Here is an 18,681-nt window from a genome sequence, read left to right as displayed (position 1 = left end):
GGTGGCTACGGACGACCCCTGTGCTCTAGACCCATTGCTGACGTGCGTGTCCAGCATAAAATGCTGGATGAGTGAGAACTTTCTCAAGCTAAATGAGGACAAGACAGAAGTTCTCATAATAGGTTCTACTGCCCAGAGAGAATCAATAATAAATAGACTTGGTAACCTGGCTAAAGAAAATAACACCTCTGTTAAGAACCTGGGGGTGATCATTGATGCTGAATTAAATTTTAATACACACATTAATCATGTCACGAAGATTGCCTTCTTTCACCTTAGAAATATTGCGCGAATTAGAGCCTATCTGTCGCTGAACGATGCAAAAACGCTGATCCACTTTTTTGTTTTCTCTCGGCTTGATTACTGCAACGCACTTCTCTCTGGTCTGCCAAAGAAAACAACTGACAGATTACAACTTGTTCAAAATGCAGCAGCCAGAGTTTTAACAAAAACTAAGATAAGAGAACATATTACTCCAGTTTTAGCGTCGCTACACTGGCTCCCGGTTGTTTTTAGGATTGATTTTAAAATTCTTTTACTTGTTTATAAAGCTCTAAATGGTCTGGCACCTTCGTACCTCTATAACTGCCTGCATAGATATGTTCCAACCCGCCCACTCAGGTCCTCTAGTGCAGACCTACTTGAGGTGCCAACAATGACATATAAAAAATATGGTGAAGCAGCTTTCTGCTTCTATGGACCGACAGCTTGGAATAAACTACCACTACACCTAAGACAGGCAGCCTCGGTGGATAGCTTTAAAGCACAGCTCAAGACCTATTTCTTTACTCTTGCTTTTAGCTAAATTTTTTAATCCCTATGCTGCTATTGACGTCCGCACGGCTCTGAAATTGTTCTTCAATGTTCTATGCTTTTATTTTTTCTTGCTTTATTGTAATCATTTTACTTATCTCTTTTTTATGTATTTTTTATTTCTATTTTACTTTTTCTCTGTTAAGCACGTGTGCTTCATTTTATGCTCTGTAAAGCACTTTGAGCTGCATTTCATGTCATGAAAGGTGCTATACAAATAAAGTTTTATTATTATTATTATTATAGGACCTTAAAAGTAGGAAATGGTCACACAAAAGCCTTGTTATCAATTTAGCTCATAAAAGAGACACAAACACAATAGTTTTCCACTAGGCCACTTGGTCAAAGAACTGACAAACTCACTCTCACAACAGATGTCCCAGCAACTGTGACTACAGACTACTGCAACAACAACTGTCAACCATAATACTCAGTAACACCTCTGGCCTGCTGGAACTGCACCCTTGGTTCATGTCCGAACGAGCTTGACAGCCATGACTAAAACTGGGCACACCAGACTGGTTAGGCTGAATGCTCTTTCGCTCAATGTCTTCAGTTAGAAGGATACAGCCGTTTGGACAGAACAGAAGATGGTTCAAGTTTGGCTGGTATCTAATTCTCAGACCTGAATCTTAACTCTAGTGTAATAAGTTGGCTTTCACATACAAGTCATTATTATTGCTTCTACCTTTAAGCTACAACCGACTGACTGCATCTTGTCATTACTACTGCTCAGTGCTCAGACTGCTCACTCACTCACTGCCATTACATATCAAATCTCACATGAGGGAAAACACCGGCTACGACCACAGTCCCCACTGACTGAACATAAAATATGGAGGGCCTAGTAACTGAACACACATGCTGCAGAAGACTAGGGTCAACAGCAATGTGTCTCTGTACAAATGAGGCAACTCAGTACAGTCCATGCCTGGTATGGACCATTGCTCAAGCATTGATCTAGATACCGTAAAGCAACATCATGCTACATGCCTACTAAGGACAGCAGGAAAGTATGAAAAATGATCTTCGTATTCATTTATGTTTTTGAATTGTATGCCAGCAGTAATCAGTATGCAGACTATGCACTGTGTTGTTGTGACCTTGCAGTCTCTCCCAATCAGAGTTTAGCATGGTGTGAATACCCTCACTCTTTGCTATAGAATAATGCCCCCCCCCCCCCCCCCCCAAATGACCCTGGCATATGCCATGGTAATTTGGCAAAAGGTGGCAGAAGGAATTGAACCTGCTGAGACAACTGTTATACTCAACAATTTTTAAATGCTTAAGATACAAAAGTAATAAAGGCCCACACACATACTCCAGTTTTAGATGAGTTACTCACCTCACCGTTCAGAAAAAGGTGAGTTGTTTATCTTTATAATTAACTAGAATTGTAAAATGATCCAAGAGAATCTTAAACAATATTGCCCCCCCCTGTGGCATTTGGATATTTAAAAGATATTTGGCCTGCATCGCTGTATATTTCTGAGGCTTCTCTTATCATTTGTCAAACAGTATTGGCTGGATGCAAGAAGTCCTGCCTCAATGAGACCAACAGTTGCACAATCCCTTAACTAAAATCATTCGGTCAACAATGAGCTTCAATGTTGGGTGTCAGATAAATAAACCCAGGTTTTGGTGTTATCACAAATGAATATAGCGCAATCATGTTTCGGATTACAGGTGCAAGACTTTGGCACAATCTGTATATTTTTTAAACCACAAGTTGCCCTTGAAAGTATTCTTAAAGCCATTATGATTAACTAGAATTGTTAAACAATCCAATAAGAGAATATTGCTGCCCTGGGGCATTCGGATATTTTTAAGAAATTTGGCCTGCATCCTGGTATATTTCTGAGGTTTCTCTTACTATTTCTCAACCAGTATTAGACTTTGATGCAAGAAAGCCTCCCTCAATGGGACCAACAGTAGTGCAATCCCTTAACTGAAATCATTGGGTCAACAATGAGCTTCAATGTCGGATGTCAGTTAACCAAAAGAATGTTTGGTTATAAATCTGTGAAACGACAGCGGTCTCACACAGGCACTGTGATGGCATCTCCGTGGCACTAGCCCCAGCCAATCTTTCACTCCTGCTCCATACAGGAGCTTCTAAACAGCTCTGGGTGTGGGTATTTGGGTGGCTAGCTTTTGCCTCTCCTCTCTCTGTCTCCCACTCTGAATGGTGCAAACTTGTCTAGAGGTCTTTTGACTTCTGACAACAGATGGTTGTCCAACGGTTTCTGTCACCTGACCCCGTCTCTCTCACCCCTGCTCTCACATTCATGAAGTACCCCCACCAACCACGCTCTCTCTCTCTCTCTCTCTCTCTGTCTCACACACAAACACACACGCAATTAAAAGATCCCGCTGACATTCTAAACAAACTATTCCCAATATATTTAAATGCAATTATTGTGTTGCTGCAAAATGAGATGAAAACTAAATGAGTGAAAAAATAAAGCTGATTTGTCTGGTCTCGAGGGAGCCGTTGGTCTTATGGTGACTATAAGATCATTGATCTAGCATGCAGAAAAAGCAGAAAGTAACTATTTGTCTAATCCTGGGATCAGTGCTGCTACACCAGACTGACAGAAAGGTTCATTATTAGTGTCTCAGCTGACCACATACAAAGGAACATGATTAGCTTGTTCCTGCCTGTCTGTCACATTATGTGACATTCCAGCGGCGTATGGACAGAGCTTTCTTATACTTTCAGCGTCTGACACAAGGTCCATTTCCACTAGTTGTCCCCCCATTACAGGCTTAAAGTGATAGTTCACCTATTTTTGACATAAAGCTGTGTGAAATACTTGCCATTAAAACAGTGGTTAAAAATGTATTAATTGATTACCAGAGTCCCGTGGTCAGAGTTCTGGTCAGTTTTAGATGAATATTAAATAGTTCCAATGGGGTGGGGGCCATTTGGCGTGGCCCAATCATTGAAAATAGTTTAATCCACAAAACTAGCGTCATTTGTATTGTTGGCCTATTTCCACCATATAGAGCGAGGTTTCGTTCTGATCAGCTGACTGCAAAGCACCTTGTTTTGGGGAAATACGTTGCAGCGGCGTAGTGATACTGGACACAAAAAATAGTACCATGTGACAGAGGGGTCAAAGTTGAACGAAGGTTGGTCTATTTGGTAGAAATAGGTCAACAATACAAATGACGCTAGTTTTGTGGATTCATCAATTTTTAATGATTGGGCCATGAGCCCCTGCCAAATCACCGGAACTACTTTATATTCATCTAAAACTGACCAGAACTCTGACCACGGGACTCTGGTAATGGATTAATACATTTGTAACCACTATTTTAATGGCAAGTATTTCACACAGCTTCATGTCAAAAATAGGTGAACTATCACTTTAAGATCTTTAGAAGCCGGGGGCCTGACGAATAAACCATACAAAAATCACCAACATCAGAACTATAAATTAGCCATCTCATCTGATGCCTCATTGATACAGAAAGATGCCTTAATTCATAGGGAAGAATCAACCTGGTTCTTAAAACTTGTGTTGCTTTGTAATATTCACATTCTATATGAATGCCCTTTTCATTTTTTGCTTAATCGCACAAACAAAATCCAACGTGTGGATCTTGGGATATATGAGAATGCCGTAGTTCCCATGTGAATCTCGGACTTCATAGGGCCAGCCTGTGACAACAATCATCTATGACGGGTGGTTCCTAAACTTTTTAGCTCAAGACCCAAAAGAGAAATTAGATGTTTGCCTGGGACGCAAACTAGTGAAAATAGCAGATCTACAAGATTACAATGTGTTGCTTCACGCCATTGTAGATCTGGTATTTTCAATACCCCTTTAAACTTTTTTTTATTGCAAGCTGTAAAAACGCCTCCGGTGTGTCAGACTTGCCATTAGAAAGTGGCCGTGCCAGTATCTGGATGTTAGGAACACCCCTCTCTTTTTTTCACACACTAATTATATATTTCTTTACTATTCTTCATCTACAGCATGTCGACACCCTGAGCCCCTACAGGCAAAGTCACACTGACTGACTGCCACTCCCACCTCCCATTAAAGGATAAGTGCAGCTGACATTAAAAGTGAATATAAACGTAGCCTAATCTATTGTAGTCACAGAGAGATAGCAGTCTGTGTTCTTCTGTATGGTATCCTTCACATCTGCTGACTTGAGTCTTTATTTACAGTGGAATGCATCCTCCATTTGTTTAAGATATGGTAGTAAATCGAGCGGGTGGCTGTTTGTTGGAACACGCCTGCGTGCACCTTTAATGAGCAGTAGTTTACTACTATCACTTAAGTGATGGCATCGGCAAGCCTCCAAAGTTTTCCCAAAAGGTCATGCAGCAAGCAACTTCGCATTACCAACCCTGCATCAGACTGCGAGTCTGAACCACTGCTACAGTGTCAGTTCAAGGTAACACAAGAGGCAAGGTATTTTACTTCTTGGTCTAGTCACACCCAAATAAGTTCACTTGTTTAGCCCGCAGCACCAAATGTTGACAGTGCTGTAGGAGAGGCCAACAGCATTCCATCACATGTCACACCCTGGAGGAGTGCAAACCACACCAATACTGAGATGGAGGGCTGAAGACCAGAGCTGGAGGAGGACAAAATTACACCTATCTCGGCTATCTGCATATGTAGTATATGCAAAAGTAATGTTTCAGCGAGCAACACTTTCATACATCAAAGTAAGAATGAGGCTTCACGCTCGCTCAAAGACTCAAGCTGTTTAATATGCTTAGTATGTGTATATTCATATACTCAGCATTAGCATTTAATTTTCCATAGTGGAGGTCTCCTCGCCATGAAGGCCATCATGTCCACTACCAGGTAGAAGGCTCAGCTGCACCTATCAGTCCAAGAATGGCTGTTTAGAATCAATGCAAGGAAGAACCTTCGTTTCAGGGGGGAAATCTTAAGTGCAGTGAAGCATGGCTATAAGCGCATCTTGCTTCTACTTGAACCTCAAAACAACAGTTATGTCACTGTCACACTGAATCATGGGTCTGATTAAACTAACCACAATCTTAAGGAAGAGAAGGGCCTAATTGAAGGGCCTAATTCAATTGGAAATCAAGGAATGTAGAGCATCTCTGCCTCTGGTTATCAGGAGAAGGGCAAAAAACCTGCATAACAAAATAAGTCTGCACAGTGCACACTGTTGCTAGCTCCCACTGTTTATTGTGACAAACAGTGCAAATTAATTTCATTGCCAGCATCTATCCACAACGATGTACTGTACAAATGTCATGAAGAGGTTTTATTATTTTATGATGTCATTTAGCTTGTAGCAATTACCCACAACTTTTTATGTGGCAAGCTGATAAAACATCTGCATGATCAAAGCGCTCGCTCAGGTGAGGGAAACAGGTCTTTGCTGTGGATGCAAGCAGGATTCCTCAAGTTAACATCACCTCATCGCCGCTAAAAAGGTCTTGTCACGTAAGAGACCTGAAGAGAAATGCATCAAGGAGAAACTGCGCACAAGCAGCACTGAATGTCACGCAACCACCGGGGGGTAATTCATCACTCTCAAAACCTTTCATTCTGCAGCACCGTGCTAATGAGCCGAGTGATCTGACAATACTGCACTGCATTATGGCTTGGCTGACGGGGCTCAACAGCATGCTTGTTCCACAGGCGTAACTGACTGGGTTTAAGGAAAAGGGAGACTAGCCACACATCTGGAGAGACCATTTAGAATATGGAACGCAACATTTCTGGCTGAGGAGATTTCTTTGAATAATATGCAGAGAACTAGGATCATTCACTTAAAAAAGGCCTTCAAGGTTGTTGCAACTCAAGAACGATATTCAGTCAGTTCACTGCAGGTCTGTCAGCCAACAGACAAAAAAGCTATGTATATACAGTGTATGATGGACTTGAGTAATTGTTGATGCTGGCAGCAGTGGGGTCTCACCTGAGGGAGTAGGTATATCCGGTGTTCTCTGGGGCACACTGTGGCGGTGTGTATGTGTGCAGTTGGGAGAAATCCATGGTCATTCTTGGTTTAAACTGCTAGAGTCAGGAGGACGCAAGGGAGGAGAGGGCTCTTTAGGCCATTGCCAGGACAAACCATTACCAAAACAGTTACTCACACAGTCAGGCCTCAGCAAACACAAACACACTCAATCACATGCATGCAATGCCTTGTTCAGCCTGTTTCTGTCCCAGTTTGAGATGTCTCATAGTTTACTTTGATTAGTTAGCATTGATTAGTTATTAATGATTGGTTTCTATTCAAGTGTAAACTATAGCATGTTGCTACAACATTAAACACAATGCTAGTGCTACGCTGCTACCCAAATAAATTCTGGTCCTGTTCCCTGGTCTGCACTCCAAAGCAAACCCAACCCTGCCGTTACTGGCGGCAACTCTGTACAACCGGAACAGAAGGTCCAGCCCCAGCCGTCACTAATGAGGACCGTTAGAAATTCCCTTTCCCCGGCGGGAACACAAGACAACAATGCTACCGACTGAGGCTCTGGCTGTGGACAAGAATTGGCCAACCTCCTGCTGCATCCTGGTTCAGGCTGGTTGTCGACGAAGGCTGTGAAATGTGAACGCTGGTAGGGCTGGAATGAATCAATCGCCTCTTCTCTTTCCCCGTCTGCAACCAGAAGGCGACACGTTTGGCTGGTGGGGACAGGACTTGAAACAATGAGGATCCTCTCTTCTCCCTCATTCCACACAGCAGAGCTCACTCCAAGTAGTCCAGTTCAATAATGACAGCGAATGCTGGCTGGAAAAGCCAGAGGTGGGGCCAATTTTATGTAATGGGAGGGAAACTCCTCGCCCACGGGGCTGGGCTTATCAGGAGTGAAGCTGAATGCCTAGACAGAGTGAATGTGTTGTTCAGATTCTCTTTTCTATGAACCAATGAAAATGTCTTACACACATTTTCAGTTTAAATAGGGTGCAGGCAGGTATGGCAGTTATATGGAGTTTGTTTCTGCACATCCAGGGAGATCACAAATGCAGCCAGCTAAAGAATAGAAATGCATTTGCCTCAAGTTGAAGTGATTAGAGTTTGCTTTCCATGCAACAAGCTTGCATGGGAAGGGGAGGGTAATTATTGATAGTTTGTAACCAAACGGACCATTAGGTCTTTAACTCAAGAGTTATAGGGGTGCATGTGGCCTAATATGCATTGCATACTAATCTAGGTGTCCATGAAATCAATAAAGTTTGAAAGACACTAAATGTTATGCTATGAATGGGTTTTCCTCCCACAGCCTGAGGCCTGAAGCCTGAAGGGACGTCCTGAAGATGACTACCTTCAGCGTTCAAACAAACAAGCCAAACACAGATGATGAAAGGAGTTTACAATAACAGAAGGCTTGCCTCAAAATTCCATCTCCAAAATCTGAAGTGCCCGAAAATTTGAGTTCAAATCCTCTCCTAAGATACAAAAATGTATGCTAAAAAAAAAAAGAGGGATCAATAAACAAATACATTCTGACAGGATTTGTTTCTCTTTTTTATCACCAACTGGTTGCATTGCATTCCATCATAATGAAGTCACTGAATGAGGACATTTTAAGTTACTGAATGGGGACGTTTTGTCATATACAATATCCCTTCTGTTCTATGAACCGGGGTTGGAACTAGAATTACATCAGATATATGCAATGAAGCCAACACCAGGTCTGACTAAAACCTTGGTGAGGACTGACACGTTTGAATGGGCCTTTTTGGACAATATGGATAACTGACAAGGCAAAGGCATATATAGACGCTATAGTCTGCTAGCCATAAATCATAACTCTTGTAGAGGTTGCTTATATTGGGACGTTATGGGGGAAAGCCGGGAAACAGGCTGAACAATATCAGGCTCAAACACACCCACACACAGTCAACAAGGAAGGATGGATAGATACGGTTAAATATTTTCTACCACTGCTGCTGCTGCACACATGCTTCTCAATTAGTTAACACTGGCTCCTTTACGCAGAACAATAGTGTGTTCAAAACAAACTGTGGTTGGATCCTCTCGCTGTCAAAACAACCATTCTGAGCGGTCCCGTTTAATAGCCTACTCAGATAAATGTATAGCCTATAGCGGCCACAAATATTGTAATACCATATACGAATGGCTGCTGTGTGTGACTCTGAATGACATCTATAAACCCCGTTACACTCTCACATTGCTTAATGCTAAATTTAGACGACAACGCAGTCACTCATGAACGCACTGACACACACAGCCCGGTGCGACGACGCACTGTCTGTCTGCACCAATCGTTGTTATCTTCAATTTTAAAACAGGGCTGTTGATCGTTTTGTTGTGAATACACCAGCCTATGGGCAACTGAAAGCACTCAACAACAACAAACAATTATATTCGTGCTGTGATCATGTCGCAGACGTGTAGAAAATAAATTAAATCGCCTTGCGAATGTGTGATCTAGCTAGGCCTAGAAATGTATTGCATTCGCCGTCCAAACTGTGTTCAAGGTAAAGGAGCCCACAAATCTCAAATTAAATTGCTATTTTGTCTAACATGAAATCAAATCAAATCCATAACATAAACGTATGGCCACGGCATCATCATCATCATCGCATCCACTTGCCGGTGTAATGAGAGTCCATATTATTCTTTATGGGAGCGTTAATCCACAGAAACAGGACGCGCAACGCTCCACGTCTCGCATCCCGAGACGGACGGCGCAAATTCTCCCGTGCGCAATCTCACGATTCTCCAAACGAGAGATCCCCGGACAACAACAAAAACAATTCTCCTGCTGACGGACAGAAAAGTTTGAAATAAGCTCCTGCAATGCGTTATGCTCGTGCACACAACAAGCAGAATTCCAAAATGGCTTCCCAAACGCAACAAAGCCGAGCCTGAAGGCATCGCTGATCCTCCCACTTCCATGCCTCTGCTATTGTCAGTCTAGGGACAAATACTGCGTCGTATGACGGTGTGGCCACAAAAAGAGCAGATCTACAAGCTAACAACGCGTCGCATCGCGACGCATTGTTAGCTTGTAGATCTGTTCTTTTGGTGGCGACACCAATGCACACACTTCAAATCTATTGGATGACGAAAACACAATTTATTGCAACCCAAGTTGCTACTGTTATTGCGTAATAAACCTTTAATTGGAGTGGACCAATTACTGTAATTAATACTGAAGCCTGGTCTGAGCCAAAATTACCATCATGGCCTGACCGCAGTCAGGTCAGTATCTTGGAATACTCACAAGAAAAACTGTTAAACATATGACAATATATGCTACTTAGTATTATAGCCTATTATTACTGAGTGGTACGCGCGTGACAGTTGATCCTCAGCTGATCCTCAGATCAAAACAAAAACAAAACAAAATATAAATAAATATGGAAATGCAAAGAATGGAGGTACCACACTGGTGTGGACCACACATCTCGACATCTGCTTCAAGCCTTCTTCATCTCTGCAGTGCTCAGGAGCTACAATGGGCGTGTGTGTAGTGCATTACATGTGCATTGTAATCCAACAAATAATCCCAAATGTATTGCTGCTGCATTAATGCCGCCCACAACTGAGTGGAAAGGATGCTCAGGCAACATAAAAACAATAAATTAATAAACAAAGAAACTGCCGCTTAAAGAAACAATAATTACCACCAAGTTACCAGAGGAGGTATAGAGTAGACAGACAGACAGACAGACAGACAGACAGACAGACAGACACACACACACAGGACAGGAGACATAAAATACACATACATACACGAGTAGAGTCATGCCATGCAGTCACACTTGAGCTGTCTTTAGTTGATTTGCCAAATCGCCAATGATCTACTTTACAATCAAATCCGGATCAACAGTAATCACAGTAGTAAAACCCTATTAACAGTTTATTTGGCTCAATACAGGAAAACACTATTCCACCACCATTTATGAGACCCTGAAAGACTGCCAAATAGGCCTACTTTACTTTATTGATTGATTGATTGATTGAAGGCTTTATTAGAAGTTTGCATAGGAAAATGTACAGATTCATGACGGTACAGTTCACTGGTACAAGGTCTACTAAAAGGAGATCCATGAAAAGACTAAGCTTATTTCAACAGGAAACCATTTAAGTATCTCATATAACATTGAATGACAGACAAATAGAACACAGTACTATGCAGTAGATATGTAAAGAAAAGGGGGAAAAAAAGAAAAGAAAACAGTAAATCTAAACAAACAGTAAGTATATACAAGGAATATACAGTAAATCTAAACAAACAGTAAGTATATACAAGGAATATACAAGTGTACAATACAAGGAAGGGGCAGGGAGGGTAGGGTTGGGCTAGGTTTTTTACCAGTTGCGAACGGCTGCTGCCTGTAAGTGGTTTTTCAGGGCAATTTTAAAGGATGCTAGTGATCCACACTCCTTTATGGCCTTCGGTAAGGCATTCCACATTTTTGTGGTATAGCAGAAGAACGAGTTCGACCCTTTCTTTGAGTTGACTCTGGGTTGAACGTGATCTGTGGCACTGCCTCTGGTGTTGTAATTATGGACATCCTTAACGTTGATAAAGTATTTTGACAGGTACTTGGGTATCATAGTGGTGTAGTGTATCTTGTACACCAGGCCCATTGCAAGTTGCTGTACTCTGTCATCTACTCTGAGCCACCCCACTCTTAACTGGTGAGTAGCGGTGAGGTGAGTCTGATAGGGAATGATTTACACAATGAATGATACCAAAGAAAAGGGAAGGTGACAATATATGAGCATGGATAAGTGTTGCATACATAGATGAACATTGTCAGACATGAAACCAGCATTGTTTTTGTTTAAACTTAAGCAAAACGGGTGCATTTATATAACTGCCAACTTGTGCCAAGAGAAGATGGAACTCGGGGACGATGCGCCATCTACTGGCGACCAAACCAAACCCTTCCCAGTATCATCTTTGACTTTGAACAAAGTAAACTTTGACACCAATCAAAATCAATCACAGTCTATAGCCTATAGGGCGGGCGGACTTTAAACGTCAAGCAAAGATACCCTTCCATGGCTCTGAAATTTTGAAAATCAAGGAAATGGACATGCAGGAGAGATGCGACTTTGAAATTAGAACAAGGGTGATCTTTGTTCCCATTTGATGGCAACTCATTTAAAACATAGTGTAGCCTAGCTTACACCATTAAGGCGTAGGCTACGAGAAGAGAACAGTTCTGGTCAGAAAACAAATTCACTCAGCTAATCTTGGGTTGCATTTAGTCCTAGTTCCTACACCACCAGGTGTTTTGATATGATGCAGAACATTAGTTCTATGCCAATCAGACACATTGAAACATCTGTGTTGGTCATCCAAACAAGGCCGTTCAGGACTACAAATGCAAACCATTAATAAACGTTAATGACCCTCTTATTATTGGTCAGCTAGAAGTATGTCTCCTTTTGGAATCATATATAGGTCTACCTAGTATTTGGTATATGACGGTATCCATCCCAAATACAAAAAGGCTACTACAGACAGAGTTCGGAAAACAGCCAAGTGACTACTACACAAGAACTTAACATAAGTAACACAAAGGGGCATACGGATACAACGCGTGCCAATGTTCCCAGCATCGAACAGGAAGTTCAGGAAAACATTTGACAAACATAGCCTATCTGAACAAAGCTGCAGTTAAAACTAACGTTACCCTACGGCCATTCACACAACGCGACCGAGGCACACATGTAGCTATGTTCATTTACATATGAATACAAACGTTTTAGGCGTGTCGACTTTACCTGTCAAATCCAAACAGCACGTAATGATGATGGGACTTGAACGACAAATTAATCTTATTCTGTAGATAGGTTCCCCGGGTTAAATCTGTGCGTGGAAGTCTCTGTTTTCAAAAAGCAGGCTGTCTCTTAACGTTCGCCTTTCCCGCACACAGAAAGCAAGCTAATATTTTCCGTTGACAGTATGTCACATGACATGGTACCGCTCCTTATTTGGTCAAAATGTCCAAATATGGCTTCCGCTTCTGTGGGAACGACTAACCTCGCGTCACCAGGCTTTCTGCTGGGAGAAACTTGCTAACTTGCTAGGAACTTGCTAACTGGCTCCATCTTGTGGCTGATGTATCTGAATACACTCTGAATAGTTATTCTTACACAGATCCATCTCAGAAAATTAGAATATTTTGTATAAACAATTATGACTGACTGTGGAAACTTCCCACTGGACTTCTAGCAACTCTGACTTCAGAAGGTTGACATTTCTCTATTATAAATCCTTGTTTTGAGTGCTGGTCTTGTGTAATAATATTGTAATATTTTGAAATATATATTTTTGAAATATGCCATAAAAATTCCAAACCTTTATAAAAAAAGGTTTGAAATAATTCACTGAATGTACAATGTATCTATAATATATGAAAGTTTCAAAAGATATATTAAAGTTTCAAGAAAACATACTTTTACAAATATTCAAATTTCTTTAGATGGATCTGTACATTCCCTCATTGGGCAGTATAACTTCTTGTGGGACGTGGGTGAGATAATAGTGAAATTAATCTGTTCCTCATATTTCTTGGGACCCCCTGGAATCTTCTGGAACCCACTCAAGGATTCATGGGGCCCCCAAATAGTCAGCACAGTTCAGTGTGTTGACAGGTCCAGTTCATTTGGTCCGAAGCTTTGATGAGAGAAGATTGCCGGACAAACACCCACACCCCAGCCTCAGGCTCTCACACAAAGTCCCCACTCACTGGCATTGTAGCCCAAGCCCGTGAGAAAGGCCCTTGAGAAAGGCTTGGTAGCCAGTGACAGTCTAGCCACGGTTTGATTAAACCCTCTACCAAATTGTTGCTCTGGGATATACAGGTGTAGGGGTCCTCTTGCCATTGACAGACCTCTTTGAACACCTGGGCCTTTAAGTTGTGTTCTGGGTTGGTGTGAGGGTCTTCTAGTGCTTCTGGTGCATCAAACCAGCTGAACATCTCATAGATAATTTTTGCTGCCATTCTTTCCGTGCATGCCTACGGCTACGTCCTGTAATAGTTCATATTGAATACGTCATATGATATACTGTATATGATTGTTGACAGGGAAAGGGCCAAGAATGCACAGCATACAGTTGCAGCAGGTTGTGTGAACGTCAAGTAGGGTCTTTTTATTCCATACCGTTGTCTCACTTGTGCACATACTGTATAGGCGGGTGAGCGACCTGGGGTGAACTGGTTCTGACTACCAGATGGCCTCTCTACCCGCTAAGCTAGCCACCCACCATAAACAAAATAGTACACCTTCTTTGTCCAAAGGTGACACTGCGGCCACTGACAGTCTTTGACCCAACATCACCGGACCCAGCTGGACCACATCACTGTTACTCTCATTGCAGGTTGTATGGATCAAGTGAAGCGTGTCCGTGGTTCCCACGTCTGTCACTAGAACAGCTATCGGTAGATAGCTGTTCTAGTGTTTGTTAGTTTATTATATTTGTCATTTTCTTTTTTGTTTAAATTAATTTTAGTATGTTGTTTCTGGTTATCGTTGTTATACATATACTTCTTGATTTTATATGTACTTTGTGTCATATTTTAATTCAACACCTTTTGTCCCTGCAACTTTTCGACCAACCGGGCCAGCTGTCCTTTGGGTTCTTTAAAATTGAGGATCCAGGTCAGGAATAATCAGTCCGGAGCAGGAACCTGTGTCTATACTGTAGGTACGGAAGGAAGTGCCTGACAGCCTGGACCATGGGCAACAGCTCCTGTCTAGTTGCACAATAGTCCTAAACTTCCAGTTTAAGGAGCAGCTGTATCCGTTCTTCCCCTCTTGGGACAACACTGTACCATAGTGCCAGTACCAAACGCCATTTCCATGCAATTTAAAAGTTAGACCAAATCTATTCTGGGCATTTGTTGGCTTAGTTATTCTTAAGCCTCTTGGTTCATTCTAAATACAAATGTACTTATATTTATATATATTTTTAAAAATAGATTTTCAGCAGTTCACATTCCTTGTATTTGTATATTTGGGGCTTGTGGTATGTGTGAAACAAACAAACAAGTTGTGCTATACAATTAAAGGGCTGGTGGATTATCTTCAAATTGTCAATGAAAACCTGCAAAACAGGATGGAAAATGCCAGTGATGTCATGCTATTGTCCCCGAGATCATGTGACTTCAATGTCTGAAAGGTAATATGACTGAGCCTAGTGAAGGTGTCATTCTACTCTGCACACCCTCCTTTATGCATTTAAACAAACTGATACTGTAGTTTGTTTGAATCAGTTAGTTCTATAATGAAAATCTTATTTTTCATATGTTCATTTCAGCTGCTTGCGGCACAATCTCCAGACAAGGACCGCTGTAAGTATATCCTACACTTGTTTTAACAGTCTCAACAGCAGCCGGTCAGAATTATTTCTCTATACTCTATTGTATCATAAACATTTTCATTTACGTTAACTTTAACTTAATGTTGTCTCTTTTTACAGACACCTATTGTGAAAGCTGTCTTGTCACAGCACAAGGTAGGATGAATAGCCTATCTATTGTGAATGGATTGCTGAACAACATTTAGACATGTACATGGAGTTATTGACGACTGTAGGATACAGTATATGAGTCTGTTTAGTTGCCATTGTATGATCACAAAACAGAGTGACTAAAGAGCCCTGATTTCATGAAATACATTATCAACACAGGACTTAAGCTCATTTGAACTGCCATTTATTTTATTTCTAAGACAATGAAAACCTGCTAAACTGATATGCACTGATATGCTGCTTTCTAGAAATTGAAAACATACTGAAGGAAGCCCCAGTTGAGAGCAGACAGCAAGAGGTTGACAGACTCATCAGTGGGAGTGTATGTGAGAGACCTCCGTTCTACAAGCATGACGGGCTGTCTACAGACAACGACAAAATGATATCCTCCTGCAAACACCTGCTAGGTAAAATATCAGCCAGTGGTCAATGAGGTCTTGTACATTCACAACACCAGTGGTTCTCAAAGTGGTTGTGTGACACCCTAGGGTGCCGTGACGTGAAGTCCAGGGGTGCCGCAGAATACTTTGACAATATTTGGAATTTATCGCTTCAGTTTAACCACTTAAACCCTCCAGGCTAAGTAAGACGGACATACAAACCTCCTCGCCAAAAATAGCAGATCTTCTTTATTTTTGGTGAATGTTCCCCCTAGAATAGGGATGCTGGGGTTCAAGTGGTTTAATGTCATGTATGAAGTTATTTCTCTCAAGTTTTCCTCATGACATAATGCTGTATAGGAAGAAAGATTTACATATTTACGTGCCGTTGCCGTAATATGACATGTACGGTTCTATAATGTAACAATGTAATTGAGGGGTGCCTTGGATGACAAGGTTATTTGCAGGGGTGAGGGTGACCGAACCACTGCACTACACATGTATGTTTTTAAAGTCTAATCCTCTTTTGGTTCTCTATTCAGATGCTCACTATGAGCAATTCCATGCAGCTTTGCTGAATAAAGAGCCAGAGCATCTGGATGTGGTACTATGTTACGAGCAGTCCACAGCATGTGTAGGAGTGAAACGCCTGTCTTTCCAGGTAGGACGGATGCAGCATGCATTTTGAACTTATCAAACCATTCATATTCATTTTTGATTCGATTGAAACTTCATTTTTTTTAATTTATTACAGAATTCCGGAGCCACTTTCAAGGAAAGCGACATTGAAGCATTACTCCGGCACAATGAGGCAAATGTGCGCATTGCCAAACCTACCCGTCCAAATTCACCCATAAAAGATGAGTTGTAAAATATCACGTTATAGGGCGTTCATCCCAGCCTTAGGGTGTACATCCCAGTACACGCACAGGAGTGGAACTTCCCCAGTCTGCCTTGGGGTGTTCTGTTTATGTGTTAAGCTTTATTCAGCATTATTGTGCATGTCACATGCAGGGATAAACACTGGGCAGTGGCATGGGAACCCCCCCCCCCCCCAACACACACACACACACACACACACACACACACACACACACACACACACACACACACACACACACACACACACACACACACAGGTCACCAGCCTCCTCGCCTATAACATTTTCGCCACAACACATTTGGTCTTTTCGCATGGTTTTTGAGCCACGAATTGAGCATAGGCGAAATGGCTCTTCAACGGCAGTGAAACGGCCAGACAGGTTAGGTGAAAACACACTCCTCCACGGCAAAAACGCCACGCGAAAAGACCTAATCCATCAAGGCGAAAATGTTATAGGCGATTATGCCTGACACCCACACCCACACCCACACCCACACACACACACACACACACCCACACACACACACACACACACACACACACACACACACACACACACACACACACACACACACACACGCACACACATTTCTCTGTGTCAGATGAGCTGCTTGTGTGCATGAGTCACTCAACAAAATGAAATATTCAAGAAGTTGGCATTTGGCAGCTGCTTGAATTCCAATTCCGTCATTAATGATATTGTTTGCTACAACAAATACAAATGTATATAACATTATGTCACCGTGGATGTCTTTACTGTTCAAATGAATAAACAATGAGCTCTAGAAATATTTTATTTTATTTTATTTTAATTCTTGGAATTTTGGAAATGTAATTCTAATTGTGCCATATAACTGTTTAAATGAAGGTCTTGAAAAAAGGTGATTAATTGATTGATTGATTGATTGATTGATTGATTGATTGATTGTTATCAACAGTTTGCAAATAGGTAAGACTTAATGATTGTTAAAAAGGATAACACAAAAAGCCCCAGGGGCTTGTTTCCATTGTCCTGTGTGAATACACTCACAAATTATTATTAGGCCTATATTCAAAATTATAATTTGGAACTGCTTTTAAAATCACCACAAGGGATTGTGGGTTTTGATCTAACTAAATTAGACCACCACGTTAATTAATGCAATTATTGTAATAGTGAGGTAATCTACAGTGGTGGTAGGCTCAGTTCCATTTCTCTCTTAACATTGGTTGGTCTACAGCTCTACACAAACAATAATAATAATAATAATTAATCGAGCATCAAGTCAATTCTTGTTGACGTATGGATGCTAGGTTAATAAAAGCTCCTGTAAAGGTAATTTATAGAGAGAGGGCCTTAGGACTGAAATGGAACGGAGGCGGAGCCCATGTGCTGTTGCTAGGAGGCGCTGTTGTGGCCCGGAAGAGTGGCAGACAGACAGATGATGATGAGAAGGAAACCACCCAACTCCAGGGAAAGGAGACACAAAACATAAATTCTCTGTAAATGTAGCGACCAACGTTTTTTAAAAAGAGTACATGTTGATCTGAAGAAAAGGAGAGACGTACCGCCGTTTTTCCATTTGCTAATGCGACGTTGAAACCGAGGTAAGACAAAAAGGCTGTGATGAGAAATAATGGGAATGGGAAGGACCCTCTCGCAATCACGAACTGTCATTCTGCTTGAGCACATCTGCAGCAATAACAGGTTGGCATTTTATATTCAAATATGGTTCCTAGCGTGGCCTTGAAATGTTTGTCAACCGGCTACCTTTAAAATCGAGGCTATCAATGGTCTTGCTGTCTATTGTTATAACAGAGTAGCCAATAGCTGGCTACTACTATCGTTGTATTTGTAGCCTATAGGCTGTGATTGCACGATGCACCTACTGCAGGCTAATTAGGCTACACAAACCTCTTTAAAATGAGAAGCTTGCCTTGAAATCCATTAACATCACATTTAATATGTTGAGATACAAGATCAAATATGACATATCTGAAGCTGAAGCAAGTAGATCTATCATTACTGCTATTATATTAGGCTATATTGAGATTCAGCTATCCTATCCATCTGTATATTGTATTTCTCGAGATATATTAGCCTGCCATTTTTTGCACAATAATACATGGTGAAATAATTGTGTCCT

General features: G+C 41.4%; 1 protein-coding gene across 5 annotated transcripts in view; it reads right to left on the bottom strand.

Annotated features, from left to right (window-relative positions):
• Nucleotides 1-12,678, bottom strand: part of sun1b (Sad1 and UNC84 domain containing 1b) — a 40,959-nt gene extending 28,281 nt beyond the window's left edge. For 2 of the 5 annotated variants that reach the window (XM_080724510.1, XM_080724513.1), the window contains exons 1-2: nt 7,326-7,513; nt 6,736-6,833 (exon numbers count right to left, since the gene is read on the bottom strand). In XM_080724510.1, the coding sequence (XP_080580636.1) occupies nt 6,736-6,833; nt 7,326-7,337 (110 nt within the window). In that variant the 5' untranslated portion in view covers nt 7,338-7,513. Of the gene's footprint in view, nt 1-6,735; nt 6,834-7,325; nt 7,514-9,388; nt 9,624-12,540 lie in introns of those variants that run through there. The other 3 variants (XM_080724512.1, XM_080724511.1, XM_080724514.1) reach the window with 3 other exon arrangements.
• Nucleotides 12,679-18,681: the final 6,003 nt, after the last annotated feature.

The sequence above is a fragment of the Nannobrachium achirus genome (genome assembly GCF_963921795.1).
Source record: "Nannobrachium achirus genome assembly, chromosome: 4".
NCBI classification, from domain to species: Eukaryota; Metazoa; Chordata; class Actinopteri; order Myctophiformes; family Myctophidae; genus Nannobrachium; species Nannobrachium achirus.
Note: the sequence above shows the minus strand (reverse complement) of the source record. Positions and strands in the feature narration are given on the sequence as shown.